General features: G+C 21.2%; 1 protein-coding gene across 1 annotated transcript in view; it reads right to left on the minus strand.

The window, feature by feature from the left end:
• Positions 1–3,284, minus strand: part of LOC117178522 (dnaJ homolog subfamily C member 3) — a 29,413-nt gene extending 26,129 nt beyond the window's left edge. The window contains exons 1-2 of the mRNA XM_033369950.1: positions 3,111–3,284; positions 2,913–3,023 (exon numbers count right to left, since the gene is read on the minus strand). Coding sequence (XP_033225841.1) covers positions 2,913–3,023; positions 3,111–3,159 — 160 coding nt within the window. The 5' untranslated portion in view covers positions 3,160–3,284. The remainder of the gene's footprint in view (positions 1–2,912; positions 3,024–3,110) is intronic.
• Between the last annotated feature and the right edge of the window lie 7,406 nt (positions 3,285–10,690).

Here is a 10,690-nt window from a genome sequence, read left to right on the forward strand (position 1 = left end):
TTTTTGCGAACGCTTTTCGTAATTTTTAAAATACTGTGAACATAAAAAAAACGCGTAATAAATAAAATATATTTATAAAAAATTCTAATTGTTAAAATTCAGGAATTTTCCAATTAGGATATTTTATAAATCGGCAGTTTTCTGTCGCGAATTTTATTATTCGGGAATTTTTCAATTCGGTAATATTATAAACTGTCGTAAATTTTATTATTCGAGAATATTCCAATTCAGGAATTTTATGATTCTGAAATTTTACTATTCGAAATAATAATTTTATATTAAAAAATAAAATTATATAAAATTAATTATTTTTATAAATAATAAATATAATTATTTAATTTATTATTAAAGTTTTGTATTTTTATTAAAAATTGCAAATCTATTAAAATATAAAACTTAAATTAACAACCCTCCTAGAAAAATTTAAAATATCATTTTTGAATAAATTCTTGATTTATGTAAATTAAGAAAATTAAAAGAAAAACATTGGGGTTGAATTGTATTCATAAAAACCAAGATTTTGCTTATCTAATATTCTGTTATAGAATATTAAATTAATTTCATTTTTCTAAAATTAAAAATTTCGAAAAATAATGTATAAAATTTTAAAGCAAAATTGTTCAATTCTGCAAGATTACAAAATTTTCGAAAAAAAATCGTGTTAAGTTGAGAAATATTGAAAAGTTTTGCCAAGATTTTATTTAATTTAAAACAACATATTTTATCAAATAAACAATTTTTAAAAATTTCAAAATTATTTAAACGATTTCCAGAAATTTGAATCAAAAGGTACATTTTTGAGATTTCGAAAAGGACGTTTTTTTAGGAATTTGTAAAGGTTTCAAGTGAATAAACAAATTTTCTTGTAATTATTCCTAAAAAAATCAATGACTTTTTTATATTAATTTGAAGAAAAAATCGAAAAAATGGACAATATTATAAAATTGTTGAAAAAGGGTTTGTAAGATTTAAGATCCGGAAGGTTTCAATAAAATAAAAGTTTTCTTTCACAGATTCCTCGAAAAATTTAAATATTTTATTTGTTAAATTAATTTTAGGAGAATATTTAAAAATATTACATAAGATTTCCAAAATTGATAACAAAAAATAATCAAAAAATACAAAAAATCATGGGAAATTAAAAATTTTTTTTTTTTTATTTTCAAACATTATTTTAAGAGAACATTCCTAAAGATTTCCAAAATTGACTTGCAAGAATCTGTAAAAATTTTGGGAAATTGTTTTCAATTCGTGGGATTTTTAATTATTTTCTAAAATTTCAAAAAAGAAAGAATATTTTTCGCAATAACAAAAAATTGAGAAGCTTTTTAAAAATTTCGAAAATTAAAAAGATTCAGAAATTTTTTTACAATTTTTTTTTTATTTTGCAGGATACAGAAACATTTTATGAAGCATTCGAATCAGTTTGAAAGATATTTGGAAGTTAAAAAAAAAGTTAACATCAGAAATAATTTCAAGAAATTTCGAACAAAATGTAGATCTTTGAAAATTTCCAAAAAAAAGAAGCTTTTCAAGAGTTTTAAAAGATATTAAGTAGTTTAAAAACTTCAAAAATAATTTAAAACTAGAAACTATTTTAAGACATTTCAAACAAAAGTAGATTTTTAAAGATTTCGAACCTAAATTTCGTAACTTTTTTACATTCAAAAATTAGTTTACGAGAATATTAAAAAAATTTTCCAAAATTGTCAGAAAAGAATCTGGAGGATTTTAAAACAATTTTTCTCATTATTCAGAAATTTAAAAAAATGGTAGAAAAAACAATAATAATTTTTTCGTAAGATTCCTAAGAAATTTAAAATGGTTTTTATTCTCAAGAATTAATGTTAAAAAAATATTTTTTTAAATTTCAAAAAATTTATGGAAAAAGTATCTGGAATTTTTCATTTTGCTGGATTTTTAATGATTTTCTACAAATTTTAAAAAGAATGTGAAACATTTTAAAGAAAAAATTTTCAATTTTGCAATTTTTTTTAATTCAAGTTTTTTTTTTAAATATTAACAAGTTTGAAAATATTCCAAGAAATTTAGAAGCAAATGCAGATTAATAAAATTTCAAAAAAAGTTATGTTAAAATTCGTAGGAAAATGTAATTAAAATTGAAAAATATTTTTAAAAACTTTAAAAGATGTCCAAAATTTTTGAAAAAGTATCTGGAAGATTTAAAAGTATTTCTTTTTTTTTTATTTGTGCTAGATTTGAAAAAAATGGACGTAACATTATCTGGCAGATTTTTGGGAAATTGTTTTTATTTTGCAGGATTTTAGATTATTTCCTAAATTTTCAAAAAATAAGATTTTTTAAAAGATAACGAAATTTTAGAACAAAAATCGAGAGGATTTCAAGTTTGAAATTATTTAAAAGTTTGAAAAGATTTCCGTAAATTTATAAAATATAGATTTTTGAAAAAGTGAAAAAAATAGGATTTTTTAAACGAATTTTCAAGTGTTGCTTCTTAACTACACATATCTGAAATGCAATAAAATCCTCTATATTTGTTAAAAAATTAACGAGCACTAAAAAACTCGTATAGTAATCGTCAAAAAGATTTTATCGCTAAAAACCTAACCTTAAAATTAGTTCAATAGGTTATGTACGAAACGAAAATGATAAGATTAACGATATTGAATCAGTGATTCAATGTGATTCCAATCCGGATTTAAATTCTCTGCTACAAACTTTTAAATTCCTTTAAATCCTTTTTTATTGACTAAAAAAAAATTAAAATAAATTCCACTCCCGATAAAATTTAAAATCATTTGTGGGCGTCAACACTGAATAATAGTGATAATAATTGATTCTAGAAAGTTAAAACGCCAAAAAAGTGCGAGAATTGAAAGGAAAAAAGGAAAGAAAAAAATTGTTGGTATTTTAAAAATAAAAAAACTTACCAACTGCGGCATGATACTGTAAAAGGGCATCTTGAAGTTGCCCTTTCGCAAGAAAGTCCCTCCCGAGTTGCAAATGCCTGTCAACCTCCAATTGAGTTACGCCACCGACAGCTGATAGAAAAAACAGTAAATAAATCGAGAAAATGCATATCCGGCAATTTTGGTTATTTTTTCGAAAAGCAGGTTAGGATTACAAACCATCGAAAAAAACGTCGAATAACACTAAGAGTAGGCCGCAGTGAAACATGACTCGACTTGAAATATGGAAATTATTCGAGTGTCCGATGTTGATTGAAGACAACACAACACACGAAATTAAACCTCCCAACCACCCAACTCCGAGAAACTACAACCTATCTTGCCAAAACCAGGAAACTGAAGAGCCACACCGCCATTGCGATCGTGGTTCCACGCCATTGGTCCAACGCACGTCAAAACACGAGCAACACAACACATATACCAGTTGAGTGTGTGAGTTAGCCACTTGGCGCCAATATTTGAATTTTCGTGACTTTGTTGCTGCACCTTCATTCTAAATTTTTTTTGCCTTGATAAGGGTGCAATACGAGTGGCAAAACGTTTTTGATTATTTTTTAGAAATTATTATTTTTAATTGTCGTTTGATAATGATAGAAAAACAAGAGGAAAGAAATGAAAAAAAGAAGAAAGGGGATTTGGGGGGTTTTTCTTTTTTTAGAATTTTTTTTTCAAATTGCAATAGGAACATTTTATGGTGGTTGCCCAAATTTTTTCGTTAGATTTTTGGTTTTATTTTGAGGAATTTTGCACCTTAACTTAATTATCGGATGGTAAATAGGATTTTAAATTAAATTTTAATCTTGTTCAAATTACTCAAATTTTGTATTACATACCTCCTGAACTTAGTTTTTTTTTATAAAAACTACAAAATTTTCTCAAAAATTTACATTTCGTTTTTAATTTCTTGTAGAAGAGTTTTTTCACTTTTTTGAAATTTTTTTTCGAAATCTTCAAAAATCTATATTTTGTCCTAAATTCATTGTAATCTTTTTATATATCATATTATTTCTTAACTTTTTCAAAAATTCTAAGTCTTGCGAATTCAATTTCGACAATATTTTAATTCTTTTGAAATATTTTTCAATTTTATTTTTAAATCGATTTTTCAAAATTGAAAATCATTTGCAATATTTTCCGCAATATTAGGATTTTTTTACTCTCTTGAAACCTTTAAAAATTCTTTAAAGAACCTTCTTTTTTTCTAAATCTTTCAAAATCTACATATTTAATTTTATCTTTAAATTAATTAATAAAAATAAAAAATGTTTTAATTTTCGCAGGAATTGTTCTTAAATTTTTATTCACTTGAAACCTTTTAAAAATTCTTTCAAGGCCCTTCTTTTCTCCGAAATCTTCAAAAATCTACATTCTATTCGAAATTTATTAAAATCCTTCAAAATTTTTAAATATTTTAAAACTCTTTCAAAACTTCTTAGCCTTGTAAATTCATTTGCGATAATTTTATAATTCTTTTTTAATTTTCTTTTCAAGTAGCATTTCTTTTTTAATACTGAAAAATTGAAAAAAATGCTTTAAAGTGATCCAGATTCCTTTTTGACAATTCTCGAAGTTTAAAAAAAAATTTGAAATATCTTTCCATTTTACCTTCAAATAAATTTTTCAAAATAGAAAATCATTTGCAATTTTTCCCGGAATACTAAAATTTTTGTTACTCTCTTGAAACCTTTCTGAAATTCTTTGAAGAACCTTATTTTTGTCTAAATCTTCCAAAATCTACATTTTGTTTTTAACTTGATGCAATATTCTGAAGATTTAGATTATTTTCAAATCTTTTCAAAAATTCTAAACATTGTAAAGTCAACATCGACAGTTTTGTAATTATTTTGGAATATTTTCCATTCTTTTTCAAATAACATAACCTTTATAAGTAATGCAGAATTTAAAAAATGCTTTAAAGTATTCCACATCCCTTTTCCACAATTTTCAAATTTTTTTTAAAAATTTGAAATCTTTTTCAATTTTATATTAAAATTGATTTTTTAGAATAGAAAATCATTTGCAATTTTCACAGGAGCATTAAGATTTTATTTTTTATTTTCTTTGAACCTCTTAAAAAACCTTTAAAGAACCTCTTTTTTGAAGTCTTTCCAAAGCTAATTTTTTTTTTAATCTGAAGAAATATTTCGAAGATTTAAATTATTTTTATGTTTTAATTTATTCTTAAAATCGATTTTTAAGGCAGAAAGTCATTTGCAATTTTTCCAGGAAACTTAAGATTTTATTGTATTTTCTTGAAACCTTTTAACAATTCTTTAAGTAATTTTTATTTCGAAATCTTCCAAAATCTACATTTTTTTAAATATGATGAAATCTTCTAAACATTAAAATTATTTTTGAATCTTTTCATAACTTCTATACCTTCAAAATTCATTTTCGACAATATTTTTGAATTCCTTTGAAATGTTTTTCAATTTTTTGAATAGCATAATTTTTACTATATACAGCAAAATTTAAAAAAATGCTTTAAAGTGTTTCAGATTCCTTTTTTTACAATTTTTGAAATATTTTAAATGTTTTAAAATCGACAATTTTGTAATTATTTTAAAATCTTTTTCAATTTTCTTTTCAAATAGCATAATTTTTAATAAATACAGAAAATTAAAAAGAAATTAGATTTTGTTTTTTATTTTCTTGGATTTTTTTTTTCTTCCAAGATCTACATTTTTTTAATCTGTTGCTTTAAAGTATTTCACATTCCTCTTCTACAATTTAAACATTTTTTTCTATGTTTTGAAATCTTTTTCAATTTTATTTAAAAATCGATTATTCAAAGTAGAAAGACATTTTTAATTTCCCCAGGAACCTTAAGATATAATTTTCTTAAAACCTTTAAAAAAATTCTTTAAGTAATGTTTTTTTCGAAATCTTCCAAAATCTTATAAAATTTAAAACAAAATTTTGAAATCTTTTTTAATTTAAGCTTAAAATCGATTTTTTAAAAGCAGAAAGTCATGTGCAATTTTTCCAGGAACCTTAAGATTTTTTTTTTATTTTCATGAAACCTTTTTACAATCCTTTAAGAAATATTGTTTTCGAAATCTTCCGAAATGTAAATTTTTTTTAATCTGATAAAATCTTCAGATGATTTAAATTATTTTTTATTCTTTTCAAATCTACTGTGATTTGCAAATTCATGCTAGACAACATTTTTGAATTCTTTTAAAATTTTGATTTAATTTGTTTTGAATAGCGTAATTTTTTATAAATGCCAGAAAGTTTTTTTTTTAAAATGCTTCAAAGTGTTCCAGATTCCTTTTCGACAATTTTCAAAATTTTTTGTAAAATGTTTTGAAATCTTTTTCAATTTTTTTCAAATGCATTTTTTCTACTAAATACAGAAAAATATTTTTAAAAATGCTTTAAATTGTTCCAGATTATTTTTTGACAATTTTCATTAAATTTTATCTTTTTAAAAAACTTTTTAAAAATTCGATAAAGAACTTTATTTTTTAATCTTCCAAAATCTACATTTTATTTTAAATTTGATCAAATCTTATGAAAATTTAAATTATTTTCGAACACTATTTTCAAAACTTCAAAGACTTGTAAATTCAGTTTCGACTATTTTTAAATTATTTTGAGATCTTTTTTAATGAATGGGATTTTAAATTCGATTTTAATCTCATTTAAATTTCCTAAATTTGAATCTTTTTCAATTCTCTTTTCAAATATCATAATTTTTTTTAAATACTGAAAATATTGAAAAAGATACTTTAAAGTGTTTCAAAAATTTCAAAAATTCTTTAAAGGGCCTTCTTTTTCTAAATCTTCAAAAATCGATATTTTTCTTCAAATTTGATATCATTAATTTGTCCTAAAATTTTCAGATAATTCTGAATAAACTTATAAATCTTCTGAATATGTGTTCAAATTATTCGATTTTTTTTTAATTCTGAAAAATGACAAAATTCCTTAAAAATCTGGTAGATGCCTTCTTGGCCAGTTATGATTTCGCAATAATTTTGTAAATACAAAACTATTTTAAATGTCTTAGGAATACTAAGAATTTTTTAAAATTTTCTCTTTAAACCTTCTAAAATTCTTAAAAAGCTTCTAAATTTTTGTTTCAAAATCCTGAAAAATCTACATTTGTTTTTAATTTCTTGAAATCGCTTTAACTTTTTAATTATTTTTCAATCCTTTAAAAACGTCTTGATATTTATTATACTTACTTGATTTTTTTCTAAAATTTTATAATCTTGAAAAATTAAAAAATTTTGCTTTAAAATAAATTATTTTATTTTTCAAATTTTTAGGATATAATTTAAAATCCTGCTAAATAAAAAACATTTTCCAAATACTTTCTAGATTCTTAAGAGAATTTTTTTATTTGCAAGAAACCTTTCAGAATTCTTAAAAAGCTTCTAAACTTTTTTTCGAAAATTTCAGAAATTTATACCAATTTGTTTATAAATTTATTGAAACCTTTTTGAATTTTAAATTATTTCTATCCTTTTTCAAAACTGATAAGCCTTAAATATTCATTTTTGATCATTTTCTAAAATTATTCTGAAATCTTTTTCTATTTTTTCACAAATCATATTTTTTAAGTACTTGCACTATTTTCATTAATCGATTTTTCTAAGCAGAAATTTTTTTTGCAATTTTATCCGGAATCTTAGGATTTTTTTTATTCTCTTGAAACATTTCAAAAATCCTTTAAAGGACCTTCTTATTTCGAAATTTTCCAAAATATAGGTACATTTTGTTTTAAATTTGATGAAATCTTCTTAAAATTAAAATTATTTTAGAAACTTTTCAAAACCTTTTATTTATTTAGAAATCTTTTTCAATTTTCTTGTAAATTTCATAATTTTTTGAAATACTGCAAATAATTAAAAATATGGTTTAAAGTGTACGAAATCTTCAAAAACCTACATTTTGTTTGACATTTCATGAAATCTTTCCTAGTTTTCAATTATTCTTGAAATTGTTTTAAAACTTTAAAATATATTTAAACTAATTCAAAATTTTATAAATTAGAAAAAACTGCAAAATAATTTAAAAATTGCTTAAAATTTTCCAAATTCTTTTTCGGCAATTATGCAAATTTTTTGAAATATTTATTAAATTTTATCTTTAGATTAATTAATAAAAATAAACAATTATTTAAATTTGTCTAGCAATTTCACCGTAACTTTTTTATTCGCTTGAAACCTTTTAAAAATTCTTTAAAGGCCCTTCTTTTTTCCGAAATCTTGAAAAATCTACAATCCGTTATATAATTAATTGGTCCCAGAATTTTCAGATAATTCAGCATGAACTTCTGAATTTTCTAAATTTTCCTAATTTTTTTAAAGATTCTAAAAAATAAAAAGAATTGCCTTAAAATCTTACAAATGTTTTCCTGAAAAATTGCTTCTAAATTTTTTTTAAATCTATACAATTTTTTTTTTATATCTGAAAAAATCTATAAAAAATTATATCTATATTATTATTATTATTATTCTATTTTTGTAAATTTATTTATACAGTTGAAGATTTTCAATCTTGTTAAAAATTAGTTTTTGTTTTTATCTGAAAATTCACCTGTTTTTAATTAAAACTAAAAAATTTGGTAGAAAACTCAACTAATTGGTATAAAGTTGAACTACTTTGTTAAAAATTAATTTCTTTTCTTGAAAATGTAACTATATTGTTTGAAATTCGTTTTTGTTTTGTTTATTTAAAATAAAGTATTATCTTATATTTTAACTGTTACATTTTTGGTTAAAAATTTATCTTTTTTAATTGATAATTCAACTATTTGGTTGAAAATTCATATGTTTGTTCCGAAATTCACTTTTTTTGGTTAAATCTAGCTATTTTGATCAAAAATGAAAATCTCTTTTGTTCGAAATTCAACGATTTCGTTAAAAGTTTAATTAATTTTTTAAAATACATTTCTTTTTGGATGAGAATTTATTATATCAGTTAAATATTAGTTTTTAAAAATAAAAATTTACCTATTTAATGTAAATTATTTGTTTAAATTTAACTATTCCATTTATAGACATTTTTTGTAATTTTCAAAAATTCTATGAAGAACTTTTTTTAATTTTTCTAAAATCCACATTTTGTTTTAAATTTCTCGGAATCGTTTTAACTTTTTAATTGTTTTTTAATTCTTCAAAAACTTCTTAATATTTCTTAAACTTACTTGCATTTTTTCTAAAATTGTATAGCTTTTAAAAATTCTTCAAACGAACTTCTTTTTTCGAAAATCTTAAAAAATCTACATTCGGTTCGAAATTTATTGAAATCCTTTCGAATTTTTAATTATTTTTAAACTCTTTTCAAACTTGCAAGTCTTCTAAATTTATTTTAGAATTATTTTTAGAATTATTTTTAGAATTCTTTTTCAATTTTCTTCTCAAATTGAATAATTTTTTTAAGTACTGCAAAATTAAAAAAAAAGTTTTTAAGTGATCCAGAATCCATTCCGGTAATTCTCGAAATGTTGTTTTAATGTTTTGAAATCTCTTTTAATTTTATTTTAAAATTGATTTTTTAAAATAGAAAATCATTTGAAATTTTCCCCGAAATCTTAAGATATTTTTTATTTTCTTGAAACCTTTCTTCTAGATTATACATTTTGTTTTGTATATAGTAAAATCTTTTGAAAAAAATTATTTTTTAACTTTTTCGAAGCTTATAAATATATTTTGAAATAATTAATTGGTCCCAGAATTTTCAGATAATTCAGCATGAACTTCTGAATTTTCTAAATCAGTTTTTCAATTATTTGAAATTTCCCTAATTTTGTGTTAAGATTCTAAAAAATAAAAAGAATTGCCTTAAAATCTTATAGATGCTTTCTATACATTTTTTTTATAAATTCCTTGAAATAGTTTCCTTTTCATAAGTTTCTAATATTCTCTTAGAACTTAAGATTTCAAAATAATAATCATTTTAAATTTCCCAGGAATCATGGCCGAATTTTTTTATTCTCAGAAAAACTTTCGAAATCCTTCAAAGCTTCTATATTTTGTTTTAAATTGATTGAAATCTTTTTACATTTCAAATTCTTTTGAAATCTTTTTCAATTTTATCTTAAAATCGATTTTTAAAAATGTGAAATCATTTGTAATTTTCCTAGTAATCTTAAGAATTTTTTTTGTTCTCTTAAAATTTTTCAAAAATTTCTTAGATGTCGTTCTTTCTTCGAAATCTTCGAAAATCTATATTTTGTTTTAAATTTGATGAAATGTTTTCACAGTTTAAATTATTTTTACATGTTTTTAAAACTTCTAAACCTTGAAAATTCATTTTCGACAAATTTTAAATTCTCTTGCAATCTTTTTCAATTTGATCTTAAAATTAATTTACACTACTTTGTTTAAAAATTTAACTATTTTATGAATTTTTTTTCAAAATTAATTTTGTCAAATTAAAATTTAACTTTTTAAATTAAATATCCATTTATTTGTTTGAATATTAAACTATTTTATTATTATTTCAATTTTTTGTCTAAAAATTTAAATATTACATTTTTTCTTAAGAATTTATTTTTTTATAGAAAATTTTACAATTTTGTAGAAAAATAGATGTTTTTTGTTTGAAAATTTAATGATTTTGTGAAATTAAAAAAAAATTGATTTAACTGAAAATTATTTTTTTAAATTGAAAATACATTTCTTTGTTTGAATATCAAACTATTTTGCTGGAAATACAATTTTTAACTTAAAATTAACTATTCCATTTTTGCTTCTCAATTCATTATGTATTATGTTTTGTAA

The sequence above is a fragment of the Belonocnema kinseyi genome, chromosome 8 (genome assembly GCF_010883055.1).
Source record: "Belonocnema kinseyi isolate 2016_QV_RU_SX_M_011 chromosome 8, B_treatae_v1, whole genome shotgun sequence".
Lineage (NCBI taxonomy): Eukaryota > Metazoa > Arthropoda > Insecta > Hymenoptera > Cynipidae > Belonocnema > Belonocnema kinseyi.